Source organism: Aulonocara stuartgranti, assembly GCF_965226115.1.
Source record: "Aulonocara stuartgranti genome assembly, chromosome: 12".
Classification (NCBI taxonomy): domain Eukaryota; kingdom Metazoa; phylum Chordata; class Actinopteri; order Cichliformes; family Cichlidae; genus Aulonocara; species Aulonocara stuartgranti.
The window spans coordinates 18,947,151-18,966,929 of record NC_138948.1 but is presented as its reverse complement, the minus strand read 5'-3'; the positions used below and the strand labels follow the sequence as shown (position 1 = coordinate 18,966,929).

The following is a 19,779-nucleotide window of genomic DNA, read 5'->3' as shown; positions in this document are numbered from 1 at the left end:
TCAGGGAGCATTATAATTGGACAACATGTTATCGTTAGTTAGCCGTAGCTATATAGCTTTTTGACCGTTCAGAGTGCTCTGATTGGGACTTGTTGCAATCAGTAGTGCTTAAATACTGACTTTGTTTGGAAGCGGTTTGCTGAAATGGATGTTTTAAGAGAAGAGGGGGTCCACGAGCTGAAATACAAACCAGGTGGCCGCTTGGATATGAGCCACGGCTTCCTGCACCATATCCGGAGGAACCAGATTGCTAGGCGAGTTCCTCAGCTGCTATTAGCGTATGCTAGTGCAATAGGTCATTCAGCTAAAAACATAATCGTTGTTATTAGTAGTGAAAAGTTATTTTATGATTAAGTGAATGTTATCTTGTTATTAACATACACGCTTTTACATTCGGAGCTAAAATATATGGGGAGGTCGCAGAGGCCTGGTGACCAGTTCGTTTTGATTTAAGATGCTGAGAAGCAAAATGATGAACAACTGCATACTGAAAAAAACTGAGTTCAATCAGTGCGTGCATCTGTGAAAAGGAGGGTCATTTTTAACTTGTTTTTGACAGAAAACACGACAGACCCCAAAAAATACTAGGAAAGCAATTAAACACATCACTTCACTTCTATAATGTTTTTGTTTGTAGGTTTCTTTGAAATGCATTTCAGTATAGCAAGTAAACTTGGCACAAAAGGTAAGGAAAATCTGTATTTGGCTTTTGAAAATAAGTGATATTTCACTGTAAAGTCTGTTTATGTCCTCTTAAATTGTGCCACTTGTGGGATGTGCCCATGAAAAAACCTGGCAAATCTTCTCTGTGAATCCTAAACAGTTTCTTTCTGCTACTGACTCTTGTTTTGAGATTCTAGTACCCCGGATACAGACAGTCAGGTGTCTGGTTGTTGCCGGATTAGCACCACCTGTTATCGTGGACCTTACAGGGTACGTGCCAATAGGGCAACTTCAAGTACCTTATCCAAATTAAGGGCCAAGTTCTATTTGACGCAGGATGTCAGACAGGCGACGAAATGGGAATCCCAAGAAGACGACACAATAAGAAGACTGTTTCTTCACCCTGTCAGCACTTTGGAACAGAAGTCAGACTTCTGTAGATTTTCAGTCAAGGTTTGCAGAACAGTATGACTGACTGCGCTCTACCCAGAAAATCCAGACCAGACTCCCAAGGCCAATCTCCAGGGTCATAGGGCTGCCAGGAGGCTTGCCATGACTGCTGTTCACCATCAGGCAAATTTGCGCTGCTGTTGGCAACATGTGCACTGGGACACTGTGATGATTGCTGCACTGATAGGGTAGCAGCTTTTGGTGGAGGTAGTGTTATAACGTGGGGCAGCATCTCCTTTGGTGGAAAAACGAGGCTTGCCAAAATTTGAGCCAATCTCAAGGCAAGAGATATTGAGATGAGATTCTGCAAATGGTGGTCACCACAACAGAGCGGACCACCTCAGCTCCGGTCTTTGGGAGTGAAGAGGATGGAATGTCCTACCTGAAGTCCTGACCCTGTTGAACAGTTATGTGATCAGCTTGGATGTGGACCAAACCGGTGACCAGCGTAGAAGATGCCAAGCTGTTGAGGCTGCGTATGGTTACTGCTGCATGCATAGCCCCATATTTCTTGGATTAAAAAATTGCTAAAAAAAATTTAAGACCTAAATCATCTAGTTCAGTAGACAACACCAAACAAGAGTCAATAGCAGAATAGGCTGTTTGGTATTGAGAAGATTTAGCAGGTTTTTCATGGCAAAACCCCCATACTCACCTCTGCTGATCATTCAATGCATATGTTAGGAAAAATGCATTTTCCTTAGAAATGTGGGACTACTGAAGGGCAAATAAAAAGGCTTCCAACGGTATGAGATTTATTTGCAAGGTGGATTGTTACAAGAAAGAAATAATGGACCTTACTTTTTGTGCCAAATTTACATAGGAACGACCTACTTTCATAATGCATTTTCTGAACTATACAACAAACTGTTAGAAATTTACATACATGCATATGTAGGCATGGATATCATCTCCATGAATCATTTCACACACAAAAAGACTGTTCAAAGAAAATCCCCAAATTACATTGCAAGCCTGTATTTAAGCTTCTCAATACTGGCTGAAGACTGGCTGACTGGTAAAAAGGGGCATTTTGCTGTCAGTGTCTTTCAATTTTATTTAAAAGGTGACCTCTGTATACAGTGGTTAGTCAAGTCAAAAATCACAATTAAAAAAACAGTGTTACTCCATTAATGCTTGGGTTTGAATAAATGGAGAATTCTGCAATCTGTGACTTTGATAGTAGTCCACATGACAGGTTATTACTAAATGCGGTTGTTTCATTCTGCTGTTTTAGCATTAATTTCATGTAATTAAAAAAAAAGCCAGGTAAAATTAACAGTAAGATGAAAATGAGAGCATCACAGGGAAGAGTTAAAAATATTTCTGAGGCTTAATCTTTTCTTTTCTTTCTTTTTGAATGAACAAATTGTTTATTACATGTTCTTGATTTAGGTTTTATTTTTATTATTTATTTATTCATATGCCATGGAACAACCAAGTTGTCATATTTTCTGCATTAACAAAATTTTGATTCCCTTTCTCCAGAGATGACTATGATAAAGAAGTGAAGCAAGCCAAAGAGCTTCAGCGGCGGAGACACACCACAACCCCTCGAAGACCCCGTCGACCTGACATGCAAGTGTACCATCCTCGAAGAAGACGTAAGACTGATGTGCTTTCTCTTGACTTTTGTGCTGATTGTGCACCCATTAGCGGGAAGATAATGTGTGTGTGTGTGTGTGCGCTCATTGTTCAGATGGTTCAGAGCCAGGGGCCGGTGCTGATGCTGAAGAAAACGAGAGTGGATCAAGCACAGAGACTGACGCCAGTGGGACTGAACTCTTTTGGCTTGAATATGAAGCAGATTCTGGTACCATTACATCCATCCTTGTGCACAAGGTTAATGCCGATTTCTTTTTATGGTGTTTTCAGCTCTTTGGTCATTTCCTGTGTGTAATTCCTTTAAATGCCCTCTGTTTCTGAAGGAAGACAAGCCTGAGAAGGTGGTAGAACGTGTTGCAGAGAAGAACATCCTGGATGCAGCCATGCGGGCAGCTCTGAAGGTTCGAATTCGAAAGGAAATTGATAAAAGGCGAGACAAACGCTGAGCAATCAACAGATTACGACCATAAAGGAGCTCCACACACAGAGGAGTAATGCTTCGTTTGCAGTTCTGCACTCCTCCAGAGCACTCTTGTGCATTAAGGGTATAAGAAGGATCATTTAGAGTGACTGTCAGCAGAGATCTAACATGGAGACTTGTATTCAGGCCTTTTTTTTTTTCGCAAGAAGGAAGAGCACAGTTTATGGCTGGGAGTTGTTTTCAGGTTTAATTGCAATTCTTGACCTTGGACAGTTGTGTTATTCTCTGATTCACATATTGAGGACACATTTAAGTTGACTGGACATTTTGAAAATTGTTACTTTTTTTTAATAGTTACATTTAGAAAGAGCAGGTACTCTTCAGCACAGAGTCCTAAAAGTGTTGTCCTCCATGTCCTGTGATTCTTGTGTTTACAAAGATTCTGTTTTGTTAAATTAAGATTTGAACTCTTTGTGCGAAGTGTTTTAAGCTGATCATCGGTCTGTCAGCAATCCTGTGTTTAAGAAATGAGGGAAATTAGTTTTGAAGTCCGAGTTTAGTAGATGTTGGGTTGGTAACTGTTCTGTAGGTTTCAGTGCTCTGATTTATTTTGGATTGTTGAGAGGCTTATTTTTGATACTGTAATATCTTTTTGAGAATGACACTTTACATATAAAATGTATAAAAGCCATGCATTGCTGTCCAGTTTTATGGTGCTGAGCACCACTTTTTTTTTTTTCCTTATCATCTTATATGACAGAGATTCTGATTTTAAACATGAATATAATACTGGAACATAGAAAAATACGGCATCACTTTGATTTGACAAATGTTTCACATCACATTTTCAGCAGGTGGCAGCATCAGTCATATAACCACACAGACCTCTGCTGTAGTTTTCCTTCTGTTTAAATCAGGTTTTACTCTGTACTTCTGTATAAAGAATGCATTTTTCTACAGAGACCTACTAAACAGTTTAGTTTCCATAAAAAGGGCACTTTGAATTGTTCTAATATTTCCCCCTCTGAGGGGCTATGAAGAATTAGGTGGCAAGTTGCTGTACATGGAGTAGCACCTTAGGTTTGTATCCATTTCAGGATCTTTGTGCACCTCAGTCAGAGCTTCTGTCCTCTGCTTTGTCAGAAATCTCATCTCATTGGGGCTGCTTGTCCAACAATATATAGCCTCCTATACACAGGAAAAACTCTTAATTTGTAGAGTTCAGATTTCAAGTGGCAGTTTTATATTTTGCTATGCAGAGCTCTAAAATATGAACTTGAGTTTTCTGTGACAAAGCAGATGTTCATCTTGTGACCAAAAGGAGTGATTAGTTTGTGTGAAGTTGTACCTGTTCTCATATTATTTAAGCAATTGTGATTTTTGTATAACTTTTTTCCCACTATTATGTTATTTCTTTCCCCACCTTTTTACCTGGAGCAGTAGTTTATGATTTGTTTTTCTACTTTGACTTAACCAAGCAAGCTGGAACTCGCTAGTGATGTATTGTGAAAATGCCTCAAGTCAAATTCCTATGATTCGTAAGACCCTACCTGACAGCTACGACAGGATTCATTTTAAAACGGATGTCTATCAGTTATTCAAGAAAAAACGAGGAAAAAAAGGTCCGTCCCCCTAAAAGGCCGATAGCATGCACATGTTAAAATGTCTGTCTCCTATCAAACTCGAAAATGAAAATGGGAAGCTCCACTTCCCTGGCTATGGAAAAATACAAAACTGACTTGACATTTAGACAGATAAACTGTTGAGCCACGCCATAGTGGGAGATTACTACATTGTTTTTATTGACGTATGAAGATATGCAAACTTCATCCTCTGATCACAGGGCGGGCCAAATATTACACAAAGCCTTGTCAAGGAGGAGTGGGCTGTGCAAATTGATTGGCTGAACCGAAACACTCCCCTTCATGCCGTCAACGCCCTCCTCCAGCTTGCTTTCATTTCTTAAGCAGCATGTGACTGAAGGAGGGAGACACATTCCCAGGGTAGCTACTCTGCTGCTCAGCAGATTATCTAAAGTTACACAGATTTCCAGTTGGCTGAAATGGCCCAATCACAGCTCACAATTCAATACCCGACCCTTAGTGTAGCTTATCATTAGAAATTATGTAACTCAAAACCTTTTCTTCCGTACGTTAATTCTGCCTGTGAAAAGCTTTTAAGGGGTGAAATTATGCAGTTTAGCAAAGCACCAATTGGTTAGCCATTGTGGTAAAAAGCACTGGTTAGACTCTTTTCCCATCCACTGCTGTATTATTAAAAAAAAAAAAAAAAGACAAATTAAGAAAAATCCAGAAACCATAAACATACAGTTTCTATTTGCAAGAATGTGCAAGTTTGTATTGTCTTTATTTTTTACATACAGTAGATGTTCATACACTCCACTAACAAACATACTGACCCAATGTCAAAATCAGTCAGCCATTCAGCTTCTCTACTATCAGGCCCTACATCACATTGTTTGTCTTGATTTATTTACTGAAGTACTAAACACTTGAACTGAAATATTGTCAACAAGAGCACTATTGTCAAACCTAGCATCCAATATCTGACCCCTCAATGTTTGGGGAGTTTAGAGTTCTGTTTACTTTGCCAGCTAAATCATTACAGCGAGACCCTCGAGCCACATCACCCGACCATGCGTCTGAATTTCTCTTCTTTTTTTCTTGCTTTTGATGTTCTTGTAACTAAATAGAAATCCAACTTTATACCATCATATACTATAATAAAACGCATCTTGAAATTTGTAATGAGATCAGCATTTGAGGTTTAGCATTTGGCTTGGGAACTTTTCTCAACCAAATGGAGCAGTCTCGGAGACGGATGTTATACAACAGATCAGAGAATTGAGGCTGGGTTACTTAATCTCAACGTCATAACACTTCGAAAGAACTTCCAACCACCCCCAAAAACACAATTGCACAACTTTGGAACTGACAATGACTCAGTTTGATTCACAGTTACCTTGTTATCTGCTGTACCTTTGTAACTGCACTTTGTCGGTATAAGATACTGTGAAGATAACCTGTCTTTCTAAACAGCCAAATCATGAAATACATACTGTGACAAAAAAAACGAACTGCTAGCTGACGATGCATTTTCGTTTTAAAAACAAATGTGTTACAAAAGCCTCATCTATAAATGTGTAACTAAAAAACAAAGCACTCTTGAGTTCCCTTGTGGTTTGCAAGTTCACATTTTATTTCGCCCTTTGTTAACAGTTTAAAGCTAAATTAAGGCAAACATCTTGTGCAGAAAAGTTGGAGGAGGAAGTCCAGTTTTCTGCAAAAGTACAGTAGAGCAACAGCAAACACATACAGATATTGTATCAGCTGTCATCTAATCCTGACAGTGAATGCCGGTGACCTCAACTAAACAGCTGACCTGCCTCTGCCCTTCTCACTATGACTGTATTCCACTTGCAGCATGCTTAAGTCAACCACCAATAAAAGGCTAAAGCTTTATCAGCACGTTGCTACATAAGAAAAAAGATCTGCTTAGTGTGTGTGTGGTGCATTGTTCTTGAAAAACAAGCTTCCAAGCCTTTTTCCTTTAATTAGTTCTCAGTGCTTTTCAGTTGCAACAGCCTCTGTTGGTACCATGGTGCTGTTACCGTGGTGAGTCTTCTTGCCCATTCAGGGCTGTTCAAGTATGAGCTCCCCTCTACTAACATTCGGCTAAATATAGATGCTTAGCTGTCGAGCGCTGTAGTGGAAATGCACAGCTGCTGCAGTACGACCAGTAACCACAATTTGGGTCCAAGAAGTCTAGTGATGTTACTCGAGTAGCAGAACTTGACTGTAACTGTATGTGCAAGGCTAAATTTCAGAGTCAAGAAGTACATCCAGTCCTCCGTAAAAGGGAAAGGGAGAGGTTCCTAGAAGTTATTTCCAGTAAGGCTTCTCTTGCTCAGCATATAGTAATTCTCAGTTGAAGTTTGACCTTTGCAGTAGAAAAATTAATATGCTCACACCCAACTTCATTAGGTATACCTGTTCAACTCCTCGATGAGTCTCGATTTCTGCTGCAACATTCAAAAAGCATGGTCAGAATTCAATGTAACAACGTGACAGCATGGATCCATCCTGCCTGTATAAGTGGTTCAGGCTGGTGGTGGTGGTGGTGTAATGGTGTGGGTGTATTTCCTTAGTACCAACTGAGGCCTACCTGAGTATTGTTGAGACCATATCTATCCTTTTATGACCATAGCGTCCCCATCTTCTGATCGCTGCTTTCACCAGGATAACGTGCCATCTCACAAAACTCAGATCATCTCAGGAGATTAACCAGGTCATCTACTAACCAAAAAGTGCACATGTCGAGGAGCGTGTCAGGCTACATTTCACTGTGTGTTATACTTGTATAACTATGCATGTGACAAATAAAGAACCTTGAACCTTGAAAAGTTGGTGCTTCAATCCCTGGCTGACAGTCATGCCAAAGTATCCTTGAAAAAGATGCTCAACTCCAAGTTGCGGTCCATCATGGGAGTGTGAATGTGTGCGAATGAACTAGAAAGCAAATAAAAACTGATTGTTTGAATGAGGGATGTCGTAGTATATAGTGCGTAGTAGAGTAGAAAAGCTCCATACAAGAACCAGTCCATTAAACCCTTATCATTTTAAACTGTTTTTTTGTTTTGGTTTTTTTTGTAACACGACACTTCCCTATACTGAAATGGCATCACACTCACTAGATCTCAGTCTGCACAGACTTTTATGCCAATAAAACATCTACATGATTTGGAGTGAAGCATTCAGTACAGGAAAAACTGTTCTCAGCATAATATTCCATTCAATGTGACGTTCCCTCAGCAGGTCATCGACAGGTTAAACTGCAGGTGATTTTTTTATGTTAACTTTTCAAAATAAAAATGAAACTTAACCTTTAACCTCCTAAGACTCGAACTCTTCCATGGCATGCATTTTTATTTATTTTTTTATATTTGTGCATATTGAGACCCAATGTATGTAAAAACAAAGAATCAGCAGATTTTTTTTTCTTTAACCTGATGAGAGCCACATATGAGGACATTTGTTTTAAATTTTGATAAAATAGGCAGTATAATGTCCTCATAAGTGGATATCAGGCCCTTGTCGAGCAAAATTTTGTATTTCGGTCTAGACAACCAAAAATGTGATTTCCACATATGTGGACGCCAGGTCCTAGGAGGTTAAACAAACAAAGGGACATTTTTATTGTTTATTTGGTTGCATTTACCCTTTCTCACTTTAAACTTTAAACATTTTAAGCGGCTCAGTCTAAATTCTTTGCATACACCTGTCTCCGGAGGCAAATATTTTTCTTAACAGTTGTTTGCCATTTCCTTTTGGCAGCGAGCTGTGTGAACTGCCCGAACTTGTCCGACATTCTGGTGTGATTAGGAATGACAACAGAATCTTCTCAGACCATATTTGGCCTTTTTATTGCTTTCATTACAAAACTGTAATTAACATATTACCTTGTGTTGCATGCTAACAATGACATGTTTCACAACAGAATGCCAACAGTACAAATGACTAAAATATCACATCATAAAGTTTCATGGGTGTTTGATAATAAAAGAAATATCTGTGCAAACCTTTCAAACTGCTAAATTGGGATCTTATGTCATTTTATCGATTTATTAATCATTACTATGATCTCATCAATTTGTTGTAAGCTTTGCTCTGGTTAACAACTTCAAATGTAGCTGAAACGGGTGCTCAACCTTTTCAAAGTGACCGATGAGTTCTGAGATGTAACTGGAAATATTATCTTCGGTTAAGAAAGGGTGGGACATGTTCCCCTTTGAAGCTCAAATCGCAGTGTTTGGAATTTGCTTCAGGGTCATTGCTCATTACGGTACTTACACAACCATGGATTTGTTTTTACATTTCAGACACATTACGATCACTTATTTGGAAGGTATCGAGCAAACCATTAGTCAGTCCATTAAGACACCGCAATGTTTTAACAGTTTTGAAGTTCAAACAAATTCACCCAAAGCATATGCAAAGAAACGGTGAAAAAATAAATAATAAATAAAAATCACACAATTGGGTAAATGCATGCTACCATCAAGTTGCATTTTGTCTGAATGGCAGGTTATAGTGTAAGGTGGATTATTTAGAACATTCAGTGCCAAACACAGATATGAGCTGTGCTCAGACTTATACTTGGTGTACAACTGGACACAAATTAGGCAAATGACAAAGGTTTACACTGTATATTCCCTTTGATATACTTATTTACTTAAAGACATGTTTGATGGTGGCAGCATTTTTTAGCCTTTTTAAAGAAGCCTTTTGTATGGACGCGTTAGTACTAATTATCATGTTAATACTGATTATCTGTTTAATCGGTACCCTTTACAGTCTCTATATAAGCACCCTAAACTTTATAAACAGATTTTTATTTATGAACTCAGCTTTTTGCCTCCAAAACAGCATGGAAATGAGACCATCTGAGGTGTCCTGTGGTGTGTGGTGCTGGTTTGTTGGTCTCTATGGATCTTGTGTTGATCCTGCAGATCCTCAAAAACAGAATATGGAGGTTTGGAGGCTCCATCAATGCCTTTGGTCCTTTCTAATGCTCTTCAAGCAATTCTTTAGCAGATTATGTGCATTTGCAGAAATCATTGGCTGGTAGGTCGTAGGGTAGGTCATAGCTCTGGAGGGATATGCTTTGTTTTGGGGACTTTGATCATTTAAAAGTAGCATAAATATGACTTGCAAGGTTTAATCATGTTTCCAGGATGAGGAAGTATAAGTGTAATATTATTATTATGTATAATGTATTTAGAGGTTGCAAATTTGTTGAGTTGAGTGCTTAATGACATTTCTTTTACTGTACTGTATTTCATGAATGGATTTTACAGTTCACCACTAATCTTAAGTGGTGAAGATGAGCAAAACAAGTTGTCTGTGTGAAAAAGCTGCAGCTCATAAAACACAACAACCAACATAACTTAATAACTTAAAAGTGAAGCTCTTCATGAGTTAATATGCCTATATATAAAAGCTTCTGGCTAGTTAGATATTTGACAATATTGCTATGCTCCTGATAATATCGCCTTTGTATAGACACAGAATGTCGATGGTTCTGTAAATGCTTTCAATCTTAAATTCTTAGTTCCTATATCTGCAGGTCTTTCCCTACTAATCTTCACCTTGTGCGTTTCCTACACTTACAGCTACCTTTATACTATTTGGGTGTTGATTTACAATAGTTTCCCAAGTTTAGGCTTGAGTTACAGTGATTACGTGTCAGAGTACTAAGTATACTGACTGAAGGGCTGGGAAATGGTCGACATGTCACAGAGCAAGCTTTTCTGCTATCAATTCAAGGTTCACTGTGACATGTGAACATCACTCTTAACCTAAATAAAGTGTGCTGAAGAATGTAGTTATGACCTGACCCTGTTTTTAAAAGAGCAAAAATGGTCTCAATGTTAGAATTTCTCTAGTTAAATCATTAACTGAACAGGCATTTTGAAAGAGCAGAAAAGTAAATGAATAAAGATTTTTAAAAGTATAATCACTACACAAACCCAACCAGCTGTGTCGCAGATTTCACAATCACTGACTACTCGTCAATAAACCCAACCTTTAACTGTGGGATCTCCTGATCTTCTTGGATGTTGACTCAGTAGGTAAGAGGTCAATTACATTACACGTTCATTTTTTTCAGTGTGTACAGTTTAGGTATTAAACTTTCCCTTTGGAAGAGGAAGCGATATGAAAACCAAAAAAAACGCAACATTGCAAACCTCTTTTATTAACTTAAGAGTTATTTCTTTATGTGTACAGGATCACTTACATTAAATAACATGCTGGAATGAATAGTCCAGCACCAAGCAATGAAACCAAAACATGGTTTTGTAATCAGTTAGTTTTGGAACTTGTTACACAAACAAGTGAAGACTGCTCCTCCCTTTTTGCCAGCCAGGTGTTGCACACACCTGGCTGGCAGGTTAGAATACATTACGTGTGTCTTATGTAACTGCCGAACATGAGCTGAACTTAACTGAAGACTTACACCACAAATTATCTTGCACAATTTTCTTTGTTAAAGGCTAAGGCAGCAGGAGGTATGCAGTTTTTTTTCCCTCCCTTTGTCTCCAAACCACTCAACCTGAGCTGTCCATCTGGTGTATTTATTTCCAATCGTGTCCACACAGATTTCCAGCCATCTTGTAAACCTTCACTGCCATCTTTCAGCCACACATTACCGCAGACCCTGCCTGCACAGTCTTCTTCACTGTTTATTGCTTTGGATGGTTGACCTCAGCTATTTAACCTCATTCATCATTATTGCCGTAACCAGATCATGACACATTATTGTCCATCTTTATTATTATACAGGTATGCATACCCAAAGTTTTTCAGTCTGTTTTGAAACAGTACAAGTGGCTTCGCTTTTATGTGACTCAGTGTGTATAAAGTCTTCGATTTTCTGTCAGAAATATGTAGAATTTAAGGAGCTATTAGCATAACGTGATGAGTGTACATGAGGTCAGTTTTGCTTGGTACAGCCCTGACTGTTAAAACTATCTTTAAATGTTTGTATTTTTCCCCCTCAAAACCATTTTGGGTGTGCCTAGTATTATCTGCCCCACAACTGGTACCACATTGTTGCTTGGTAGCGTGCATGAAGGGTGGGAGGGTACACAGATCAAATTACTCTTTGGAGCTTCCTCCATTCCCACTACCTACCATATAACCAAATTATCAGCTACAATTTGAGCTTAAAAAGCTCAGCCAGGGTGTTGGTTGTGCTCCAAGTCACATGAAAATAACCTGACTTTTATCTTGTTCTGACAGCTGCTAGTAACAAATCAAAAGACCGCAGTGAACATTGCTCAGGGCTGAAACTGGTCCAGTGGCTCTGAAACCCCTTTAGTTCCCCCGGTTAAGTGATGCTAGCCTTACCAGTGACCCTGACGATGAATGCCAAACAGTTAAACAAAGTGATTAAGAGGTAATGTGTACATGTATCCATTAGGATTGCAGTTTATTTATAAACCCATTCTAATTTTGTATGATTTTCAAACCAATGTTAATGATCAGCATTAATCTTGGAGGGTTTCTCCCCACCCACAACCACATTGTACTGCAATCTGAATTTTCAAGACTCCAGCACCACCTTTGGACCCCGAGCCTGAGTCAACCTGCATCACAATTCTTAAAATGTTACAGTTGCGTTTTTTTTACATCCCCAAATAAAATAATAAAAATAAAAATAAAAAAAGCACAAAGACACTTGAGAGGTGTAGTTGTTTATTACAGAGAAGGAAACTACCCAGTCCAGACATGAAGTTTAATACAGAATGAGCTACGTGTTCCTTTGGAAGTTGAACGCATGTTGGTGGTGGGGAGAAAAGCAAATGGGGAGCAGAGGAAATAGAAAAGGCACTCTTACACTTACTATAGCCAACGGGATGACCTCCAAGTAGTAAAAAAAAAAAAGGGACCAAAACCAAAACTTCTATCCCACACATGAGATGGACATGTAAACAAGGCTGGTTTCTCTGTACTACACCAACCAAATGTTGCCATCACAGTAACGGGGATAGGCTTGAGCCAAAAAAAAATTAAATTAAATAATTGCACCAGATATTTTTTAAAAATGGGATTTTCGATAACTAACCTGCCTAAAAAAATAAGTTCTGCAGTCCAAAAATAAAAAAAACAGTTGTAAAATAGTCATTTACAATTAGCCAGTGACACTTTCTTGCCGAGGCAGTCCAAAGCTTTTCTGTACAACACTCTGGAGCCTCAAGCCAAACACCAAAATGACCACGTCACAAGAAAGTCAAGACCTAATACCCAAGTTTGTTTAAAGCTGCCTTCTGAAATTTCGGCTTCTCTGTATCCACGCCGAGCTTCAGAGAACAAATAAATAGTGTTGAGGTTTAATTCCTAGCCAATAAGACTGTGGCAAAGAACACACCCCTCTAAGGACAAAGATGAAACAGGTTTCTCTGTAGCTACACCTGCCATCTATATACACTTGAGGGAAATGGAGTCTTTAGGTCACTTCAAAGCATACAAAAAAAAATTAAATAAAATAATCAAGTGTAACTAGTTTTTTTTTTTAATGACTAGTTTAAAATTGAATTTCAATGCATAAGCAATTCAATTTTTCCCATAACCTTCAAGTATAACCAAAACCTCTGCAGACCAGAGCAGTGACAGCAGCTTCTGACTTTTCTGTATTACGTCAGAAAACAGCAAAGGTCTGCAGGGGTGTCTGAGGCCTAATGCTCATTTAAGAGCTTGAATAATTAGGATTTGGCTTGCCCCTTAGCCTGCAATGCATAGCTTTTTTTCTTTTTTTTTTTATTAAATAGTGAAAACAGCAACAACCCTTGAATTTTAAATTGTGCCATTCTAGCATCCTCCACAAGGATGAGGGGAAAAAAAACAAGCTAACAAAAAGGATAAATGAACACTGGGGGTCAAGGAACAACCGTACCAGGCTGACAACAGGAGGAATGGAGAAGCTAACAATTTTAGGGGGACACAGCCAGATCACACGACTCCAAATATGCACTTGAGAGGACTTTGAAATTATTTTTCTCTTTTAGATGTCATGCAGACTCATTAGTAGCACCAGTAAATTAAGAGGAATATCACATAAAGCCTATTATACTACCGCCATGACAGTGATAGTGACGATAGTGATGAGTGTGGAATGCCAAAAATGAGGGCTGAACGCCGCTACTCAGCGCATCACAATACGAAGCGGGGGGAACCTCAAGACGTGGGAGAACAGTAAGTACTACGGTGCATGAGTTCATGGAACTCATCTAGTTCTTTAAAACATCAAGTTTCTGAGGCATGCCTCCTGGGACCCAGCACGATACTGCAATCAGCAGAAAAACAGTAACAAGACAAAAGAAGGGAGGTGGAGTGAGGAAAGCGGTTAATGTGTTAAATGGTACCAATATGAGAGAAAAGGGCATTTCACCCCCGGAACCTTGGAGGCTTCTCTGTAGTATACACCAACAAGCCTGGGGGTAAAAGCTTAACAGGTTTAGTATTTGAGTTTTTTGGGGACCTCCCAAGGGAAGGAGTCTCGGCCAAAGTGGCCGTAGGCTGCGGTCCTCTGATACAAGGGTTTCTTCAGATCCAGATCCCTGGAATACATAATCAGACTCTTTAGCAGCAGTCACATCCAGTGACCTCAAATGCACACACACAGGCATAATACTCGAATTAGCCAGTGGGGAGTGGCGACAGCGAAAAAAATCAATTAGATGGCTGGCTGGTAAAGAGAGGAACGTGAAGACGCAACACTTACCCTGCTAACCACAGGACATTGCAGCTTGCAGAAACCAAACTCCTCCCATTTATAAAACCACTAACTGAGCTAAATAATCCAAATACAAGACCCCCCACTAAATAAGCTGTTTGCCCCCACTGAAGCTTAGGTGTTTAACCTAATGCAATTTGTTTATTACCTCACCCCCTAATTAATAATCTATATATAGTTTATTTGGATATAATAAACTACAGATTGGAGAAACTAACATACAGCAATCCTCCAGGAACTGTGCTATCAGTGAGGCGGTGGCTTCAAAGGTTATACATTACCTGACGATGACTCCAGGCCGGAGATCAAAGTTCTTTTTCACGATGTCAAGTAGCTCCCTCTCACTCTTGTGGGATGTCCCATAGTGGAAGATAGAAATCGAGAGGGGGTGGGCAACTCCAATGGCATACGACACCTAATACAGCACACAGATGTGTTATATCAAGCAGGAAAACAGAAAACTTCAGGCAGGAGTCTGCTGCAGCCTTGCTCCCTGAAATAAAGACTTGGGGGGGGGGGGGGGGGGGGGGTTGGCTGTATTTCCACCACAGGAAATGAACCTTTCGAAGATGGGGCTAGGGGTTTAAATTAGTCTTCAGCTGATTTAAAAAAAAAAAAAAAAAAAAAAAAAAAAAAAAAAAAGAACTAATCTACACCCAGCTTTTAGAGCACAGTGAAACCACAGCTACCCACCAATCTGATGAACCCCAATAGGACAAAATATATTTAAAAAAAGAAAATGTTTCTGAACATGCCGTGTGGAAACGCAGCTTCTACCACTACCACTCACCTGGACCAGCACCCTCCTGCAAAGCTCAGCTTTCACCAGGGACTTGGCCACCCAGCGTGCCGCATAAGCAGCAGAGCGATCCACCTTTGTGTAATCCTTCCCAGAGAAGGCTCCGCCACCATGGGCTCCCCAGCCTCCGTAAGTGTCTACAATGATCTTACGTCCGGTGAGGCCAGCATCTCCCTGCAATGAAGGAATCAAGGTAAACTCAAAGCTCAATAGCTCCCGATAAACAAAACACGCCATGAAAAGGTATTTACCTGTGGACCTCCAATGACAAAACGACCACTGGGCTGCAGGTGGTAGATGGTGTCATCATCCAAGTAAATGCAGGGAACAACCGCCTTGATGACCTTCTCCTTCAGAGCATCTCTCATCTCCTCCAAGCAAATATCTTCATCGTGCTGGACAGAGATGACAATAGTGTGCACACGCACTGGCAGCATGGCACCGCGGTCCTGGCGGTATTGTACAGTAACCTGTGAAAAGAAACAAAATGAGCAACTTTTTAGAACAACCCATTTTGCTAGTGAAAATTAGAAAATAAAATGATGAATACCTGTGTCTTTGAGTCTGGTCGGAGCCATGGAAGGGTGCCATTGCGGCGCAGTTCAGCCATCTTGGCATTCAGCTTGTGGGCAAGAACGATTGTGAGAGGCATGCACTCCTCAGTCTCATCAGTGGCGTATCCAAACATCAAACCCTGCAGAGTGAGACAATTATAGTTTTAAAAAGCTGTTAAAGGACAACATGTTGTATTTGTGGTTTCAGAACACTCAGGCCAATACTAACCTGATCCCCAGCTCCGATGTCCTCCTCATTGCGATCAATGTGAACACCCTGAGCAATGTCAGGAGACTGCTGCTCCAGCGCCACAAGAACATTGCACGTCTTGTAGTCAAAACCTAGGCAGAACACACAGGAGTTTAAGAACAGTCCTTACAGAAAAAAAGAAGAAAAAAAAAAGGGAAATAAAATCAGTAAAGCAATGCACACCTTTGGAGGAGTCGTCATATCCAATTTGGCGGATGGTGTCACGAACAATTTTCTGGTAATCCACCGTGGCCCGTGAGGTAATCTCACCTGCCAGTAGGATCATCCCAGTCTTGGCAATGGTCTCTGCATGAGGCAATTCACATGTAGTTCAATACCCTGGTGTCAACACAGGAGTGAAGCCAAAGCAAACAAGATAGGAAATATTTACTTACCACATGCAACTTTGGCATCTGGATCCTGCTTCAGATGGGCGTCCAAAACTGCATCGCTTATCTGGTCACAGATTTTGTCTGAAAAACAAAAACAATAACGTGAGTAAACGGCAACATCGATCACATCACAGGGTCTAAACGTAAAATGCCGCACGTCGGCGCAAACTGTCCCCCTTCATACTCAAGAGGAATAGACCGGAGTCTCGGCGGTCGCCATGTCAGCATGCGCACGTGTGGCGTCAAAGAGAGCCCGCGCAACTCCACGGAGACCGGAAGGCAAGCACGGTACACTTATAAATGTTTGAACCAACTACATATCGACAGACTGATAAAATGCACAGTCTATTTTCATCTTCAGGGATGAAGACGACTGTGTTAGGAGTCACCTACACAAACAGCCGCGTGCTTCATGAATAGGGACGGATGGCAGGATGAGAAAAATAAATAAACCAGTTAAAACGAATAACGATACTGTAAATAAGAAACAATTCACATGACAATGTCATCATGTCCACTATGACTATTGTGCTACATTTGCTGCCGGTGGCGGAGACACGCGACAGAATGACCTATTCACTTAAGATTAGCTAGCTTACATCAGCTAGTAGCGCGTGGTCTCGAAGCCGGCCAAGGTACAAGAAGAGGGAAAAAAGGGCCGCGATGTTGTCATTTCACTCCCTATTTGTTCATTTTAATACAGTAATAGGCTAGTTTGTGGGACAAACTATTGAAAAAAAAAAAAAAAAAAAAAAAAAGCAAGAGATGTAGCTTATTTCATCAGCCAGAACGATAGAAGGCCGACATCTCGCGTCTTACCGGGATGTCCTTCCCCGACGGACTCCGAGGTGAACAAGAAGCAGTCCTCGTCAATGAGGGAGTTATGAAAACCATTCATCTGTCCGTTCATCATCGTTAACGGCTGCCACTGGTACGAAAACGTTAAATTACGGGGTTGGTAACGTCTTTAGTCGGTATTACGTATTACTGGCACTGCCTCGGCGGTTTTCCCAGCTCTTCAAAGGACAACCCCTAACGTCTCGGTGTTCTGAGCTTCATTGCGCAGAGCAGCTGTATTTATCCTGCGAAGTCAGACGCCATGACGTAACGAGTAGGCGGACCGTACCACTGAGCCTATGAAGGGGGCGCACCAACCGAGAATGCGGTGCTGAATTTGATAGCGAACACGTGCCGAGTAGATGCTACAGTGACATGGCCGATATGCAGGTTTTTCCCTAGAAATAATAGTATAATACCTAAAGTATATGGACGTGTGAAGGTGTGGCAAGAATGATGATCTTGTAAATCCATCCAGGTTGTCCCATCGTATGTGGTAGTTTGGTCAGGTCAGAAGCCCACCTTTAACAGCTAAAACTATTAAAGAATAATTTTTGCTCTGATCTGACTATAAACCAACTCCTTTTGAGATCATAAACTTATTTTGTTTACTCCTGAAACTGTGCGTGGAATTCCTTTTTAGGCATGGATCTATTATAGACTACCAAAGGGGAAATATGGAGTGAAGCTAAGCTGAATACGCACAAACTGTGTAAACAAAGTAGATTTTGGTGCTTTGAGCTGCCAGTGACTGAGTGAAAATTGTAAGGTGAGGAGAGGGGGAGCATTTATTTGGGTTCTAAAGTGGCACAGAGTTTGAAAATCGGTGCCTTCCACCCAAACACATCCTTCTTGAATTTATTAATGCCTTGGACTAAAAAAGAATACAGCATTGTTGTCTTCCAATACAAATATCAAAACTCAAATTGAATTCTCAAGTTACAGGCCACAAATTGAGCACCAAGGATTAACCGGCTGGGGCTGAGCTCGCATGTATGCTGGACTAATAAAAATTCCGGTTAGACAACAAATAGAAAGCATTGTAAATAGTCGGATTTAAGGTATTGTTTGTTTTGTATAATTCCATGCAGCTCCCATTGAGTGCCATATTTTAGTTTTTAAGTATTTGATCATAGGCTTAAGTGTACTGGATGAGAAGTGGGTTTCCTGGAAACAATTATTAAAGTTTGGTATAAACCAGCAGTGGCGTAATTAATCTGATAAGTTGCATTAGTTTTGCTATCGTGGGTACATCAGAACATTCGCTTCCCTGGTGACACAGCCAGAATAACCTGGAAATGCATTTCCACCAATGAAAATTGGACTGTTGGGGGGGGAACAGATGCTGTGGATATTATATCTAAACACAACTTGATTATATTAGAATAAAAATGCTCCTCTCTCTCTCTCATGCTCCAGGGCCTGTTATTTAATATAATCAACATCTATGTTTTGTGAGAATGTACCTTTGTTAGTCCCAGATGGATTTAGTTATTATCTCTAAAACTTAGTACTTAAACAAAAGCAAAGAAGTCACAACATAAAACAAAACAGAGAATAAGATTTACAAGATTTCATTCCACTTTAGGAGACCAGAGTCTATCTATCTTTAGTTTGGGAACATTGTATTTCTTCACAGGAACACATAGATCTTTGTTTTTTACCCACAAAAGATAAGTTTATCACAAATCTGATATGCATGTAGAAGCTGACAAAACACTTACATAATATCTTAGTGAACCACTTGTTTGCTGAGACATCTTGCATAAATCTATTCTGCATGTCATTGTGAATATTGACATTCTGCATCCATTTCTATTTTTTTCATTAGATATTACAGTGACATAACAGTCACAGTGACATAGCGTTTACAGAGGTTTAGACCACACCCACCCCCCCACAGTGCCTTTTGAATCAGAGGATTTTCATTGTGAATTTATTAGCTTGGTCAGTATTGCCTTGTATAGTGACACTAAACCAAGCAAATCAGTCCCTGACAGTGTTGCATCAGTGCACTCATCATGAATGTGCAGGGTGGACAGTTTCCTTTCACAGGGCAAAAGTATGATGCAAGATGTACCTGCTGTTGCTTTCTGCACAATGTGTTTGTTGCCGACCATTTTAGACTTCAGAAAATCTAAAATAGCAAACAATAGCAAATCAATAAGTTTTGATTTCTTTTCATTAGATTAATAATGGACTAAAGGTCCCCTTCACTGCTTGTTATCTTTGAAATAAATGTAGCTCGGTAGTGCCGCTACTCTATTTACCTTTATAATGACACCCCAAAGGAGATATGAATATGCAGTAATTTGTGCAAAGGATTTCACAATGTAGACTCTGTTTCTTGTCATTTCTTTGCAAAAGCCCAGAGCCATGCATGGTTTTTGTGAGATTATAATATTATTTTATGCCATGTTATACCCCTAATTAAAGATTGTGAATTATTATGTAGTTTTAGTTTGCATTATTCTCCTGAATTAGAAGAAGGT

The 19,779-nt window shown here is 39.9% G+C and overlaps 2 protein-coding genes across 3 annotated transcripts; one reads left to right on the top strand and one right to left on the bottom strand.

The window, feature by feature from the left end:
* Positions 1–13: 13 nt before the first annotated feature.
* Positions 14–13,477, top strand: cUnh2orf68 (chromosome Un C2orf68 homolog). The gene is made up of 4 exons (XM_082554334.1): positions 14–254; positions 2,602–2,717; positions 2,813–2,955; positions 3,042–13,477. Exons 1-4 carry the CDS (start codon positions 145–147, stop codon positions 3,162–3,164), a joined length of 492 nt encoding a protein of 163 aa, XP_082410460.1. The 5' UTR covers positions 14–144; the 3' UTR covers positions 3,165–13,477.
* Positions 12,401–17,513, bottom strand: mat2ab (methionine adenosyltransferase 2Ab; the record flags this gene model as incomplete). 2 transcript variants are annotated; one of them, XM_082554330.1, is made up of 9 exons in its annotated part: positions 17,270–17,513; positions 16,454–16,531; positions 16,242–16,364; positions 16,038–16,150; positions 15,805–15,948; positions 15,506–15,724; positions 15,246–15,428; positions 14,737–14,870; positions 12,401–14,279 (listed from the first exon to the last, which is right to left on the bottom strand). In XM_082554330.1, exons 1-9 carry the CDS (start codon positions 17,361–17,363, stop codon positions 14,177–14,179), a joined length of 1,191 nt encoding a protein of 396 aa, XP_082410456.1. In that variant the 5' UTR covers positions 17,364–17,513. The 2 variants fall into 2 exon arrangements, with proteins under 2 accessions (XP_082410456.1, XP_082410457.1); XM_082554331.1 differs by lacking the exon at positions 12,401–14,279 and having other exon boundaries at positions 14,733–14,870.
* Positions 17,514–19,779: the final 2,266 nt, after the last annotated feature.